The sequence below is a fragment of the Chiloscyllium plagiosum genome, chromosome 2 (assembly GCF_004010195.1).
Source record: "Chiloscyllium plagiosum isolate BGI_BamShark_2017 chromosome 2, ASM401019v2, whole genome shotgun sequence".
In the NCBI taxonomy this organism is placed as follows: domain Eukaryota; kingdom Metazoa; phylum Chordata; class Chondrichthyes; order Orectolobiformes; family Hemiscylliidae; genus Chiloscyllium; species Chiloscyllium plagiosum.
In genome coordinates this window covers 24,338,908-24,355,332 of record NC_057711.1, presented here as the reverse complement: position 1 = coordinate 24,355,332, position 16,425 = coordinate 24,338,908, and the positions used below count along the sequence as shown (strand labels likewise).

General features: G+C 41.9%; 1 protein-coding gene across 1 annotated transcript in view; it reads right to left on the bottom strand.

Annotated features, from left to right (window-relative positions):
* The window catches only part of LOC122557614 (solute carrier family 22 member 5-like), a 43,793-nt gene that overhangs the window by 8,317 nt on the left and 19,051 nt on the right, over positions 1–16,425 (bottom strand). The window contains exons 3-8 of the mRNA XM_043705357.1: positions 13,685–13,839; positions 9,608–9,779; positions 8,959–9,100; positions 6,325–6,416; positions 5,213–5,427; positions 4,702–4,884 (exon numbers count right to left, since the gene is read on the bottom strand). Of these exons, the coding sequence (XP_043561292.1) occupies positions 4,702–4,884; positions 5,213–5,427; positions 6,325–6,416; positions 8,959–9,100; positions 9,608–9,779; positions 13,685–13,839 (959 nt within the window). The remainder of the gene's footprint in view (positions 1–4,701; positions 4,885–5,212; positions 5,428–6,324; positions 6,417–8,958; positions 9,101–9,607; positions 9,780–13,684; positions 13,840–16,425) is intronic.

The following is a 16,425-nucleotide window of genomic DNA, read 5'->3' as shown; positions in this document are numbered from 1 at the left end:
CGACCTTTAAGCGGCAATTGGATAGGTACGTGGATGATGGGTGCTTCTAGGACAAATGTTCGGCACAACATTGTGGGCCGAAGGGCCTGTTCTGTGCTGTATTGTTCTATGTTCTACTAACACTCTGGGAATATGGGTTCAAATCAGAACATAACAGATATTTATTTCAGTTTTTATTGGATTCAAAGAACTTGTCTAAAGGCAACCAAATGTCACTTACAGAAGGAAATCTGCCCTCCTTACCTCGTCTGGTGTTCACATGCATCCAAATCCACAGCAATGTGGTTAATCTTAACTACCCTCTGGGCAATTATGGATGATTGGTCTAGCCAGTGACATCCATATATCACATGAGCAATTTATTTTTTGAAAAGCAGAGGGATAAATAAAATTCTTTTCAGTTTTATTTATCAAAAAAATTAATATGGATGAAACATACAATTCCTACTGTGTGATGCAGGCCATCAGCCCATCGAGTCCACACCGATCTCTCACACCCCCCCTACCCTATCCCTGTAACTCTGCATTTGCCATGGATAATCCATCTAACCTGCACATCACTGAACACTATGGGCAATTTAGCATGGCCAATCCATCCCAACCTGCAAATATTTGGACTAGGGGAAGAAACTGGAGCACCCAAAGGAAATCCACACAGTCACAGGGAGAATGTGCAAACTCCACACAGACAGTAGCCTGAGGGTGGAATTGAACCCAAGTTCCTAGTGTTGTGAAGTAACAATGCTGACCACTTAGGAACCATGCCCCCCTCCCAGTTAGGAAAAACTGCAAACATGCAGTGACTCTCTCTGTTCTGATAATAAAAGAGAGAATGCGTCAGAGTCCTGAAATGGTTCCACATATAAATAAACATCAGGCCAGTGTAAAGGTGCAGCCTTCTCCCTCTTACCCTTTACAATGGGTTGGTAATATTCTCATCTCATCGAGTTTGGAGAAGATTTGTAGCTCAGTTTGAGGTTCTGGATGTAAGTTTGCTCACTGAGCTGGAAAGTTCATTTTCAGATCCAGATTCTCATCTCAATCAGAAGGGCAGTGTTTCAAGCTCCATTCAAGAGTCATAGAAATGTTCAGCATGGAAACAGACCCTTCGGTCCAACCTGTCCATGCCGACCAGATATCCCAACCCAATCTAGTCCCACCTGCCAGCACCCAGCCCATATCCCACCAAAACCTTCCTATTCATATACCCATCCAAATGCCCTTCAAATGTTGCAATTGTACCAGCCTCCATCACTTCCTCTGGCAGCTCATTCCATACATGCACCACCCTCTGCATGAAAACGTTGCCCCTTAGGTCCCTTTAAAATCTTTCCTCTTTCACCATAAACCTATGCCCTCTAGTTTTGGACTGTGCTACCCTGGGGAAGGGACATTGTATATTTACCCTATCTAAGTCCCTCATGATCTTAGAAGCTTCTAGAAGATCACCCCTCAGCCTCTTATAGCTCAAATCCTCCAACCCTGGCAACATGCTTATAAATCTTTTCTGAACTCTTTCATGTTTCACATCTTTCCGATAGGAAGGAGACCAGAACTGCATGTAATATTCCAACAGTGGCCTAACCAATGCCCTGTACAGCCGCAACATGACCTCCCAACTCCTGTACTCAATACTCTGACCAATAAAGGAAAGCATACCAAACGCTTTCTTCACTATCCTATACCTGCAACTCCACTTTCAAGGAGCTATGAACCTGCACTCCAAGGTCTCTTTGTTCAGCAACACTCCCTAGGACCTTACCATTAAGTGTATAAGTCCTGCTAAGATTTGCTTTCCCAAAATGCAGCACCTCGCATTTATCTGAATTAAACTCCATCTGCCACTTCTCAACCCATTGGCCCGTCTGGTCAAGATCCTGTTGTAATCTGAGGTAACCGTCTTCGCTGTCCACTACACCTCCAATTTTGGTGTCATCTGCAAACTTAATAATTGTATCCCCTATGCTCGAATCTAAATCATTTGTGTAAATGACAAAAAGTAGAGGGCCCAGCACCGATCCTTGTGGCACTCCACTGGTCACAGGCCTCCAGTGTGAAAAACAACCCTCCACCACCACCCTCTGTCTTCTGCCTTTGAGCCAGTTCTGGATCCAAATGGCTAGTTCTCCCTGTATTCCGTGAGATCTAACCTTGCTAACCATGCTAACCAGTCTCCCATGGGGAACCTTGTCGTACACCTTACTGAAGTCCACATAGATGACATCTACTGCTCTGCCCTCATCAATCCTCTTTGTTACTTCTTCAAAAAAACTCAATCAAGTTTGTGAGACATGATTTCCCACACACAAAGCCATGTTGACTATCCCTAATCAGTCCTTGCCTTTCCAAATACATGTACATCCTGTCCCTCAGGATTCCCTCCAACAACTTGCCCACCACGGATGTCAGGCTCACTGGTCTATTGTTCCTTGGCTTGTCTTTATCACCCTTCTTAAAGAGTGGCACCACGTTAGCCAACCTCCAGTCTTCCGGCATTTCACCTGTGACTATCGATGATACTAATATCTCAGCAAGAGGCCCAGCAATCACTTCTCTAGCTTCCCACAGAGTTCTTGGGTATACCTGATCAGGTCATGGGGATTTATCCACCTTTATGCCTTTCAAAACATCCAGCACTTCCTCCTCTGTAATATGGACATTTTTCAAAATGTCACCATCTATTTCCTTACAGTCTATATCTTCCATATCCTTTTCCACAGTAAATACTGATGCAAAATATTTGTTTAGTATCTCCCCCATTTTCTGCGGCTCCACACAAAGGCTGCCTTGCTGATCTTTGAGGGGTCCTATCTCTCCCTAGTTATCCTTTTGTCCTTAATGCATTTGTAAAAACCCTTTGGATTTGCCTTAATTCTATTTGCCAAAGCTATCTCATGTCCCCTTTTTGTCCTCCTGACTTCCCTCTTAAGTATACTCCTACAGCCTTTATACTCTTCTAAGGATTCACTCGATCTATCCTGTCTGTACCTGACATATGCTTCCTTCTTTTTTTTAACCAAACCCTCAATTTTTTTAGTCATTCAGCATTCCCTATACCTATCAGCCTTTCCTTTCACCCTATCAGGAATATACTTTCTCTGGATTCTTGTTATCTCATTTCTGAAGGCTTCCCATTTTCCAACCATCTCTTTCCCTGCGAACATCTGCCCCCAATCAGCTTTCGAATGTTCTTGCCTAATACCATCAAAATTGGCCTTTCTCCAATTTAGAACTTCAACTTTTAGATCTGGTCTATCCTTTTCCATCACTATTTTAAATCTAATAGAATTTTGGTCGCTGGCCCCAAAATGCTCCCCCATTGACACCTCAGTCACCTGTCCTGCCTTATTTCCCAAGAGTAGGTCAAGTTTTGCACCTTCTCTAGTAGGTACATCCACATACTGAATCAGAAAATTTTCTTGTACACACTTAACAAATTCCTCTCCATCTAAACCCTTAACACTATGGCAGTCCCAGTCTATGTTTGGAAAGTTAAAATGCCCTACCTGTTATTCTTAAAGATAGCTGAGATCTCCTTACAGGTTTGTTTCTCAATTTCCCTCTGACTATTAGGTCTATAATACAATCCCAATAAGATGATCATCCCTTTCTTATTTCTCAGTTCCACTCAAATAACTTCCCTGGATGTATTTCCAGGATTATCCTCCCTCAGCACAGCTGCAATCTATCCCTTACCAAAAACGCCATTCCCCCTCCTCTCTTGCCTCCCTTACAGTCCTTCCTGTAGCATTTGTATCCTGGAACATTAAGCTGCCAGTCCTGCCCATCCCTGAGCCATGTTTCTGTAATTGCTATAATATCCCAATCCCATGTTCCTAACCATGCCCTGAATTCATCTGCCTTCCCTGTTAGGCCCCTTGCATTGAAAAAATGCAGTTTTATTTATTAGTCATACCTTGTCCCTGCCTGCCCTGACTGTTTGACTCACTTCTGTTCTCAACTGTACCAGTTTCAGATTGATCTCCTTCCTCACTATCTCCTCCTCCCACCCTTCCCTTCCTCCTCCCCGCCCCCGCCTTACAAGTTTAAATCCTCCCGAGCAGTTCTAGCAAATTTCCCTGCCAGTATATTAGTCCCCTTCCAATTTAGGTGCAATCTGTCCTTCTTGTATAGGTCACTTCTACCCCAAAAGAGATTCCAATGATGCAAAAATGTGAATCCTGCTCCCATACACCAGCTCCTCAGCCTTGCATTCATCTGCTCTATCCTCCTATTCCTGCCCTCACTAGCTCGCAGCACCGGGAGTAATCCAGATATTACTACTCTCAAGGAGTCACCAATTTTAAATTATCACTAAGACAGCAGTTCTCAGAAACATGAAACATATTTCCCTACTACTTTTCCGGACTTATGTTCCTGCTGAATGCTCCCAATTAGATTTTTAATGCGGAGATGACTGCATTTGCCCCAAGGGAAATTTAAGGAAATATTTGAAGCAAGGTGTAACGGGCTAAACCCGAAACATTAACTCTGTTTCTCTTTCTGCCAGACATGCCAAGTTTCTCCAGCAACTTCTGGTTTTGTATCGGATTTCCAACATCCGCAGTTTTTTGTTTTTCTCTTAATCAACAGTTTAAGTTCTTCAAGTAGGATACCACTTTCACTAACCTCACTGGTACCAATTTTTAAAAATACTTTGAATAATTAAACATATAGTTGCCTAAAGTTTTTACTTCTTACCCAGATAAGCAAAATATGGGGATATTATGGTGGAAATCATAGCTGCCATGGAACAAGCTGCAACACCCATATTCCTCACTACAGTTGGGTACAGTTCAGTTGAGAAAACGTAGATCATAGAGAACGCTGCTGCATATCCGAATTTACCAACCATTGCCATTGTCATAATAAGCACATAGTAACCTGTGAAATCCAAGCACAGACAGGTTAGTATATACACAAAAGTTTTCAAATAGTTTAATTCAATTTATTAAATCTTTTCAACCACATGAAAATCCATGATCAACGTGAACAGTATTGAACTTCTGCCCATCACACAAGCCTATAATGCAGTGACTGTGGGCAACTCCATAAAGTCACCAGCCAATCACCTACGCAAAAGTTGATTGGGATTTGTTCGCCTGAATAGCGTTTGAGAAATGCAATTGAATAAAATCAGAATGTTAAATGTAGCCACTAACATGCTTCAACAGAACAGAGGGTTCCCAAATTAACTGGTTTGAACTCTTACTCGAAGGTACAATCTGGATCAACAGCAGCATAATTCCACTACACACCACAATGCAAGCAAGGGAGATCCGACGAGGTGACACACGCAGCAATATCCATGCTATTACATAGGATGGTATTTCAATCACTGCAGAGATAAAGCAGTTGATATACAGGTCTCCATGCATATTGGACATGTTGAAGGATAAGCCAAAGTAACCCACTGAAGAAATCATCCTGCAAAAAATGTGAAAAACAAAGTATTATTGGAAAGAAAAATACTGAAGATGCTAGAAATCTGAAACAAAGGGAAAATTGAGGAAACACTGAGTTTATTATAATTATTAAAAAATTTCCTTCCACTCTCCCAACAAGGAATTGTATTCAGAATCTTGTACAGCCCCAGACAGAGAAATTAAAAGCCACTGACATAGATTCTCTAGATGTGACTGGTCTGTTAAGAGTGGAAATAGACAAGGGCAGTCCTCAGCAGGCCAATGAACATTGATGGAGGAAGACGGTATGGTCAACGCTGTCTACAGATTGTTGGAAAGACTGTCCACCACATAATTACAATATCACAAGCTCTCATTTTGGTCAGAGTTGTATCAATGCTGTAGCAAGGAACAAAACCGATCAAAGACTTCAGCGTGTATTTGGTAGGCCCCGCCGCCACGCCTGCCAGACTTGAGAAAACAAGATGAAGACAGGACAGGAACATCAAACGCTTTTCTTCCTTTTTGTTGTGGGCAGATTTGAAAGCAAGATGACAGCACCCAAATTCAGGAAGACCCTTATGTATCTATCGGTACTTCCCTGGGGACTAGAAATAGGAATTGAGCAATCAGCAGTTTGGTGGATGTGTGTGCATGTGTGGGAGGGGGAGGAAGAAGATCGGCAGTCATGCCAACTAGATGTCAGAGGGTAACATAGGAAACAAACTCGAAAACTATTGAGAACTTTAGGATATTGCTAGGGGAGCATGAGTGGGGGGGTGGGGTGAAGATGGAGCTAAAATGGAGGGATTCAAATTTAGTGGTAAGGAAGCGCATCACTTTCTCACGTACGTCCTCAGAGAGGTTAGGGATAGGGGTCTAAAGGAAACACTTATTGAGAACACATAGAAGGACTCACCATACAAAGACTGCAAATATCGTGATGTTTCTGATATTGGAAGTCCGAACCAAATCCAAGTAAGTGACTGCATGTGTATTTTCATTTGGCAGCTAAAGAGTACAAGAAAATAAAAATTAACATTGTGAAACAAATAACTAACAGACAGGGAAGAGCCAGTAAAAGTTATTTGAACAATATAAACCACCCCCCCATGACCCTGCCTATAACTTAATAAACTAAATCATAGGCCATTCATTTGGCTGATTAGACAAAACGCATCCTCATGGAATGACCAAATTAAATGGAGCAGAATGTTCCCAGTTCAGTGGATTATCAGAGAATAACTCTTGTATTGATAGAAAAGAGAATGGACAGTGGTTTAAAAAAAAGCAATTCTAACTGATGGTGAACAATCTTGCTCCAACACATCCTCTTCCAGGTTTAACAGCAGTATATTTAGATGCAGGTGAGAAATATGCTGAAGTGAGTGGTTTTGTTAATGGGATGTAACAGGGACAGTCGTGGTAGGTATTGTCAACGCAGACTCGATGGGCTGAAAGGCCTTTACTACACTGTATGATTCTATGATTTTGATTTAAATACCTATCAAAAAGAAGACATTTGGTTCTTTTCTCACCACATTAATTGGGTATTCTTAAAACTGTTTCTAAACTTTGTCCCAAAGTTTACACCAGGAGGGTGATAGGTTGCCCAGAAAATCAAGAAAACGGATGAGAGAAACAAGAGGGGAACAATAATTTACGTAGTTAAATTAGAAGGATCACTGGGACCTGAAGCACCTATCATCATGGTCTTCCATGGCAAATGAGTTGCAGATAGTGATGAAGCTTTTTCAACATAAGATCGGGGTAAGAAATGCAATGGATAAGGGCAACACATAGATGTGAAAGACGATCATCATCCAGGAGAGTGACAACAACAAGCCAGGATGGGGTGAGCCCATGCAAGATGGAGGTTTTCATATGCAAGAGGACAAAAAGGAGCTCATCACTTATCTTCGGACAAATAGAAACTTGGAAGGAAATGGAGGGTTGGATGACTGTGGGGCACCCCTTGGTACCACTGTCACCCAGAGATCACATACTTATTGCCAGTGCCAAGCCCTCAGTCCTCTTCCATTTCCACTGTACTAAATGACTCCTTAACCACTTACCTACCCATTGTACATCCAGGCCTCAGACTGTCATCACAAAACCAGTGAATACAAGTTAGTCCTTAGGGTCTAAGATGTGAAACAGAGGAAATCTTTATTTTTATTAATTAAACAAAAGCAACTATGTAGGGTATGGGATCAGTAAAGTACACATTTCTTCACCTTACTGCTTTCATTGATGGAGGCCAAAATCCTGCAACTCCTTTCCGACAGTACAGTGTAGCACTATAGGCCAACTACTGCAGTGGTCTAAGGAGGTGGCTCACCAGTACCTTGTGGAGAGCAACTAGGGGTGGACAGGAAATTCTGGCCTTACCAGTATCACTCACAACCTATGAATGAATGAATGAATTTTTAAAATCTGCAAAGAGGTAAGCAAACACACAAAGTGAAGGCTGCAAATTGAATGGGTGCAAGCAGTGATATGATGAGGACCAGTTAGAAAAAGACAAAAAGGAAAGATGAGTGAGTGAAAACAGAATGGTCCATTGAAAACACAAGTGTGTTTTTGATTTGGTAAATAGTACTGGTCTTTTCCTGATGTTGTTAAGTCATTTAAATGTTTCTAATTTTTATCCATGAAACCACCAGTGAGCACAGCAGGCTTGTTTTAAGCCCCCTCCCTCCCAACACACACACATACACACATACACACAACAAAAAACATTGGAAAGAGAGATATCAGAGGTCTAAGAAGGCAGACTGCTGCCATTTTCTCCAGGGCAATTAAACACGGGGAATAAATGTGTGGCCTAGCAGATATTCCAGGAACAAGTTTAAAAATAATCAAATTTCACGAGGTTTTCTAAGTAAGAGCAGTCACGGATTTAAATAATGCACAAAATACCACAACTAGTTTGTAGGTTTAGACAGTAAGACCATTATAGGAACAGGATTGGGTCATTCGACTCATCAAGCCTGCTCACAGCTGATCCAATGTTCCTCACATTCACTTTCCTGCCTTTCCCTGTAACCCTCGATTCCCCTATTGATCAAGGGTCTATCTCAGCCTCAAATATAAACAAGGACTCTGCTCCCACAGCTCTCTGTACTAAGGATTTCCAAAGACTCACAGCCCTCAGAAGAAATTCCTCCTCATCTCAGTTTTAAATTGGTACTCCTTTATTCTGAGACTATGCCCTCTTGTCCTAGATTCTCCTATAAGGGAGAACAACCTCTTAGCATTTACCCTGTTAAGCCTCTTAAGAATCCTAAATGTTTCAATGAGGTCACCTCTCATTCTTCTAACAAGTAGGTAGCAATAAGATAGACATTGCGTCAGTGATCAGGACTACATCACTTGCTCTAAATCTGAATACAATAATAGAACTGCCAAACGCTTCTGGGAGTGCAAACAAGGCAACACAAAAATTGACCCCATACATTGTTGAAAATGTAGTGTATTATCATGGTTTTTTTTATTCTAACATCAATGAAATTAAAAGATGAAATTAATAAAATGTGCAATGGTTTATTACAATTGATTCTCGATATCCTATATTCTCAAACGTCCCTGCAGTCGTCGTAATGCCATTTCTTTTAGCAGCGGCTTTTAAGATCACTATTGCTTCTTCCACTCGACCCTGAGACAGCAGCCATCTTGGAGATTCTGGTATAAACCTGTAAAATACAGCAGGGAAATACTGTAGCAGGTAGAATAGTAAAGACTGCACAAATTGGGTTCAGGGAATGCAAGAACTTGCTCAGGTGGTTTATCGAAAAGGAAAGCAAACTTGCAGAGAAAACTTCCCTTCTCTCACTGCTCAAACACAGCCAAATGGACATGGCAAGCTGGAACTGAGAGTTATGTGCAATAGTTAAAAAAGGCTACAATGCTGAAAAAAACTAAATTGGAGAGTATAGGTGATGCCAAAGAGAACCACCAAAGCTGCCATTTGTGTTGCTCAGCAGCCAATGGAGATGAGAAGATCAGGGTCATTGGGTTTTGACCCAGAGATGGGTTGACATACCAAATTAAAAGGCATCGCGAATTACATTGGTATACGTCCATCCCCTTTGAAATTTATTTCACGTTGAAATGTAGTGAATATATTTATCACAATCTGGGGAACTCTGTGTGATTTGACGTTACAAAACAAATGAAAAGTTAATTGAAGGTTAACTCACCACCAGAGAGGAACATAAAGGATTTGAGGAAGCGACAAGGCCACCAATAACATCCGCCAGTCCCGAATAAAATATGCAAAAATCGGTAGAACCACATAACCCACTGCATAAAATAGGCAGACTCCAATGGTTCCAAAAGCAATTCTTTCAGCTTTACCAAGAAGTTCACTTCCTATTGAAGAAAGTTTTGAAAAAAAGCCAACTTACAAACCTCAGTGTGATAAACTGATAACTTGATCAGCAGATGAGAGCACTTCAAAAGTAAAGAAGAAACAAAAGAGAAAAAAAAATAAATGTGGCAGGTCCAGAGATTAGCAAGACGTAACTTACAAATGTAACTAGTCACATTTTGCGTGATAATTTTAAGAGAAGAATAGACGAGAAGGATCTCCTTTTCAGTTTTGGTTTTTCAGGTTCATTCTCAACATTTGACCTCGAGATATTTTTCACCACTCAACTGATTGCCCATCTCCAAGTGCATCTGATACATGGCAGGGAGATAGTGAGCTCGCCTGAAACAGCATTCAATTCTGCTCACTACTGCCCTCTGAGGCCCAGAGATTCATCATCCTGTCAGACCTCCAGGTCCCCTGATCTCCATCCTCCTAAGGCAAAAGAGAGTACTGCAGATGCTGGAAACCAGAGTCTAGATTAGAGTGGTGCTGGAAAAGCACAGCAGGTCAGGCAGTATTAGAGGAGCAGGAAAATCGATGTTTCAGGCAAAAGCTCTTTATCAGGAAGATAAAAGGCTTTTGCCTGAAATGTCGATTTTCCTGCTCCTCGGATGCTGCCTGACCTGCTGTGCTTTTCCAGCACCACTCTAATCTAGACTCCAGACTTCTAACTCCCACGTCTCAAGTCTGAGAATCTGGAGATTTCCCCACTCCCACGCCCAACCCAAATCAGCACCCTCTAGGTAGGTTAGACCAGGGAAACCCAGTGGATGTGGTCTATCTAGACTTTCAAAAGGCCTTTGATAAGGTGCCACACGGGAGGCTGCTGAGCAAGGTGAGGGCCCATGGTGTTCGAGGTGAGCTGCTGGGATGGATTGAGGATTGGCTGTCTAACAGAAGGCAGAGAGTTGGGATAAAAGGTTCTTTTTCAGAATGGCAGCCGGTGACGAGCGGTGTCCCGCAGGGTTCGGTGCTGGGGCCACAGCTGTTCGCATTATATATTAATGATTTGGATGAGGGAACCGGAGGCATTCTAGCGAAGTTTGCCGATGATACAAAGTTAGGTGGACAGGCAGGTAGTACTGAGGAAGTGGGGAGGATACAGAAGGATCTAGACAGGTTGGGAGAGTGGCCCAGGAAATGGCTGATGGAATTTAACGTGAGCAAGTGCGAGGTCTTGCACTTTGGCAAAAAGAATAAAAGCATAGACTACTTTCTAAATGGTGAGAAAATTAATAAAGCCAAAGCACAAAGGAATCTGGGAGTGCTAGTCGAGGATTCTCTAAAGGTAAACATGCAGGTTGAGTCCGTGATTAAGAAAGCGAATGCAATGTTGTCTCTTATCGCAAGAGGGTTGGAATATAAAAGCAGAGATGTACCACTAAGACATTATAAAGCTCTGGTTAGGCCCCATTTGGAGTACTGTGTCCAGTTTTGGTCCCCACACCTCAGGAAGGACATACTGGCACTGGAACGTGAACAGCGGAGATTCACACGGATGATCCCTGGAATGACAGGTCTAACATATGAGGAACGGCTGAGGATACTGGGATTGTATGCGTTGGAGTTTAGAAGATTAAGGGGAGACTTAATAGAGACATACAAAATAATACATGGCTTGGAAAAGGTAGATGCTAGGAAATTGTTTCAGTTAAACGAGGAGACTAGAACCCGTGGACACAGCCTTAGAATTAGAGGGGGTCATTTCAGAACAGAAATGCGGAGACATTTCTTCAGCCAGAGAGTGGTGGGCCTGTGGAATTCATTGCCACGGAGTGCAGTGGAAACCGGAACGCTAAATGTCTTCAAGGCCGAGATTGATAGATTCTTGTTGTCTGGAGGAATTAAGGGCTACGGGGAGAACGCTGGTAAGTGGAGCTGAAATGCGCATCAGCCATGATTGAATGGCGGAGTGGACTCGATGGGCCGAATGGCCTTACTTCCACTCCTATGTCTTATTGTCTTATGCTCTCACATCCCTACCTCAGACCTCCATGCCCTAGCCTCTCATTCCACAGTCTAGTGGTTGACTCTTAACTGCCTTCCAGAAAATTAGGGATGGGTAAATAAATGTGGCTTAGCTAGTGATACCCATATCCCACGACTGAATTAAATATCGTTTCTCCCCAACAAAAGAAAAATTCAACATCCTCAGGTTTTTTGGAATGAAAATCAAATTTCCCCAATTCAATTCGCATTAAAGTCTAATGAAATGCCAAGCTGATATACTTTCTCAGAGGTCAGGACACTACCACTGTGTCACATATGGCCAAGAAATAATTAGCAACCTACCAACAAGGATGGCATTCAAATTTCTGTAAGCAGAGCACAACAGATTAGCAGATCACCTTAATCACATGAACATTTTATCATTCACAAAAGCAGGCATCTTGTTTTAAATCAATTTGTTCAGATGTATCATGACACATATTTTGAGGTGACATTTGAACTCCAACCTTCTGGGCCAGAGAGGGAGACACTACCACTGTGCCACAAAATGTTTGGTAAGGTCATTATATCCTTCCTCAGGTGGAGTGCTTAGAAGACCTTTGTTTATGGTCTAACCAGGGCTCTGAGTGGCTGAAGCAAGACTTGAATAGACAATTAAAAAGTAGAAGAGACGCACAGAGCCAGAGATTTAGGAAGCAACAACTCCCAACACATAAGGCTATTCACTGAAATTAAGAGCAGGAACGAAGTGATACAAACGAAAGCAAAATTCAAATTGGTAAAATAGAGTACAGACCTGCTAAAGCTAGTTTTTGCATCACTCTGCCTGTCTGACTGAGGATAGGGAGTCAATAAAAAGACTGTGGTGGTCTGAGTCTTGGAATTGGGTGTGAGCATCTGGATTTGGGACAAGGTAGCAGTGTTCAATAACAAATAAAAACAGAAATTGTTGGAAAAGCTCAGCAGGTCTGGCAGCATAAAAACCAGAGTTAAGGAGTTGGAAGGTCATGTTGCAGCTGTACAGGACATTGGTTAGGCCACTTTTGGAATACTACATGCAATTCTGGTCTCCTTCCTATGTTGTGAAACTTGAAAGGGTTCATAAAGGTTTACAAGGATTTTGCCAGAGTTGGAGGATTTGAGCTATAGGACAGCTTGAATAGGCTGGGGCTGTTTTCCCTGGAGCGTCACAGGCTGAGGGGTGACCTTATAGACGTTTATAAAATCATGAGGGGCATGAATAGGATAAATAGACAAAATCTCTTCCCTGGGGCAGGGGAGTCCAGAACTAGAGGACATAGGTTTAGGGTGAGAGGGGAAAGATACAAAAGAGACCTAAAGGGCAACTTTTTCATGCAGAGGGTGGTACGTGTATGGAATGAGCTGCCAGAGGAAGTGGTGGAGGCTGGTGCAATTACAACATTTAAAAGGCATTTGGATGGGTATATGAATAGGAAGGGTTTGGAGGGATATGAGCCGGGTGCTGGCAGGTGGGCGGAGATTGGGTTGGGATATCTGGTTGGCATGGATGGGTTGGACCGAAGGGTCTGTTTCTGTGCTGTACATCTCTATGACTCTAGGTCCAGTGACCCTTCCTCAGAATTTTTTTTTTAAGCAGCTTGCAGAGGTGAGGTTACATTTAAAGACCAGGATACGAGGTGGTGATATCATTAATGTGGAAGATGGATGCTCTGGCAATAGATAGGACCAGCGTTTTAAAAATTGTCCGACACATTTTTGGTTTCATTTTCAAAGTGATCAACTAGAGGAAGCCAGAAATCCCAATTAGCAGGAAGGAATTACTTCTGACTGACATCCAAACCAGAAACATTTTTTTCCCATCATCTGTTTTGCCTGCACAAAAAGAGAGAAGAGGTGAACATTGAAGACAGCGAGAATGGAATAGAACAAGGAAACAGATTTAGAACAATGCAGCAACTTAAAAAGAACTTACCTAAAATGAACATCACTATATACCGTGCAATTTGGGCCAGGCCAACAATGAAGAATAAGGTAGCAAACATCTCCCAGCTCTGAGAGGTCACGAGGAGAAGGACAGAGCCAGTGTGCACAGTCATGGATACAAACAGAATGAGTTTTCGCCCGTACCTTAATAAAGCAAGAAAACATATCCATTTAAATAGGCTTTCTTCGTCAAATACTGTAGCCGGCTTTGCTGCTTCTTAAATCCTTTTGACACAATACATAGGTCAGGAATCCTTTGTACAAATGCCACAGGACCAACTCTTTTTGGATACACTTACCCTTCAAGATCTTTCACTAATCATCTCACAACCAAAAACATTCCTTTAACCCCAGCCTATCGGGGCAAGGGTTCACGTGATCTTTATCCAAAATCTGTTGGCATCTGCAAGCTTATGTTTTTTCATTATCTCTGCACTTGTCATTCTTTGTTTCCATTTGTTGCTACACATACCACTTAAGTCAGTTCAGTCCTTTGGAAGAAAGCTTCTCCTGAATGGACCTAAAAGTGAAGTTAATTCCCAAAAGGGCCCGAACAGATCTGCAGAAGCTTGGAAATAGCTTCACTTTTACATCTATTCAAGTCCATTCAGGCTAAGCAAAGATGTCTTCCTCAAAAAGGCCCAAACACAGCATGTCTGTGTTCAGATCCACTTTCAAAGAACTTCGGTTTTTGGATGTACTGATAAATAATACCTAATCTGAATACAGATTTATCCTTTGGTATAATATATCAGGTGCAGGGATATAATGGTCATATTTCCAAACTGACATATTGGAATATTAGCTCTCACTTGTGCTCTTAAATAACAAAGTAAAAGACTCCAAATTTCTATGAAATACACAGAAACACAAGAGATGCTGACAATGCTTCATTTATTGCTCTTGCCTTGTTAAAGTGGTTGTGATGAACATTGCTGGTGTGAGTTTTATCTCTAGCAAGATATTCTACCTGGTGTGGCAATACTCATGTTAAATCTGTCGTAACATAATCGATGTGGATATCATGGCACTGAAGAATCCAACAGACTGCTATTACAGCTCAGTAAATATTAAAAATACTTACATTCATAGCCACATCAGTGTTTGTGCTAACAATAAACTATTAAGCTATATAAAGCAGCATTTTTCTTGCAGCATGTCACATTTTAAGGGAAAGATGGAATAGGTGATCATTCTACCCTCGGGTCACATGCTATGAAACAGTGATGTTACCATAAGCATGTCTCTTAAAGGTATACTGACCGTGAGACATAATACAATTGCCACTGAACTTGTCCAGTCGTTGTGTTGGTGCCCCTCCATCAAAGGCATGTATAGAATTTCATTGGGTCAAACCCTGAAAATGAAAGAACAGTGGTATATTCCCAAGTGAGCTCGAAAGTTGCACACAACTGTTCAGAGATTGAGTCCTGTTCTTCTAGGCAAAACCAGCATTCAAACACATGCTAGTTTGGGGAAAACAAAAACCTGTAGCACTTAAACAGCCATGTCGAGCATGAGGTCACAGAAAAACCCTTGCTGAAAGATGAAAGTATCTGTGAAGGCTCTCCAACATCAGAAGGTAAGGGGCTTTGCTTATAATTGGGAAGGACCTAGGACATCTACACCAAAATATTAAATTGAAAAATGCAATTGAAAGATAACACAGCTAAAACAGCCATCTCAATCAGCAATCAATATTTCCATTTTAATTAAAATGAAAAAAAACCATTGATGGAAAAGTGAAATTGAAGATTAATGACTGGGAAGGATTAAAAACCATGATTAAAATTAGTGCATACTTCAACATCAGTAAGCACCATAGCCAATGCCTGGGTCCACAGATGTGCCAGAAGTAAGAGACCACAATAATCTCACAGCTGGATGTGCTATCAGGATGACTGAACAGCTGTGCTACTCAGGGCTTCACTGTCACCACAAAAGGCACAATCTCAAAGCCTCCACAAAGCTCTGTCAACCAACACATGTGAAACAGATGCCCAATTACAACCAGCAAAAACAATCCATCATTAAAAAGATTGTCCCACTGGAAAAAAAGAGTGAAGAGTCAGAGTTGGGAAGAGAACTGCAGCTGCTGAAGACTGCCATCATCTCTATTACAAGATGAACAAAGTCCTCACTGTGAGACACCCTGCAAGGCTAAAATCCAAAGTCTCAACTCAGAGCCAACAGTGACATCTCCCAAGAACTAACTATCTGTAAAGAATCATCCCCAACAAGAGGGACTGCCAATATTGTACAGCAAATAGATGGGAGTGGGAACATAACGATCACATATTCTAAGTGTACACTAAGTGTACACTGGTTACACTAAACTTCTTAACAAAGTGATATTAGGAATCCTTTCTTGATACTGTGTTGTCGCCCCTTTCACTTGGAGCCTAGTTGGTAGCGCACATGTCCCTGATTCAGAAGGTTGATAATTTGATGCTTACCCCAGAAATCATAGCACACAAAACTAGGCTAGTTTTCCAGTGTAACAATGTGAGCGTTCTATACGAAGGTGCTTTACAGACAAGATGGGAAATTGAGGATGCTTCTGCCCTCTCAAGTGAACACAAAAAGTCTCTCCTCGAAGAGAAGGCAAGCTCTCCCTGGTGCGCTGGTCAGGTTTACAACCAATGAAAGCCCTCTGTTGGTGAAAACACACCAAGGAAGTTTCACCATTCATTGATAGGGCAGGCAATATAAGACATCATAGCCAATGAC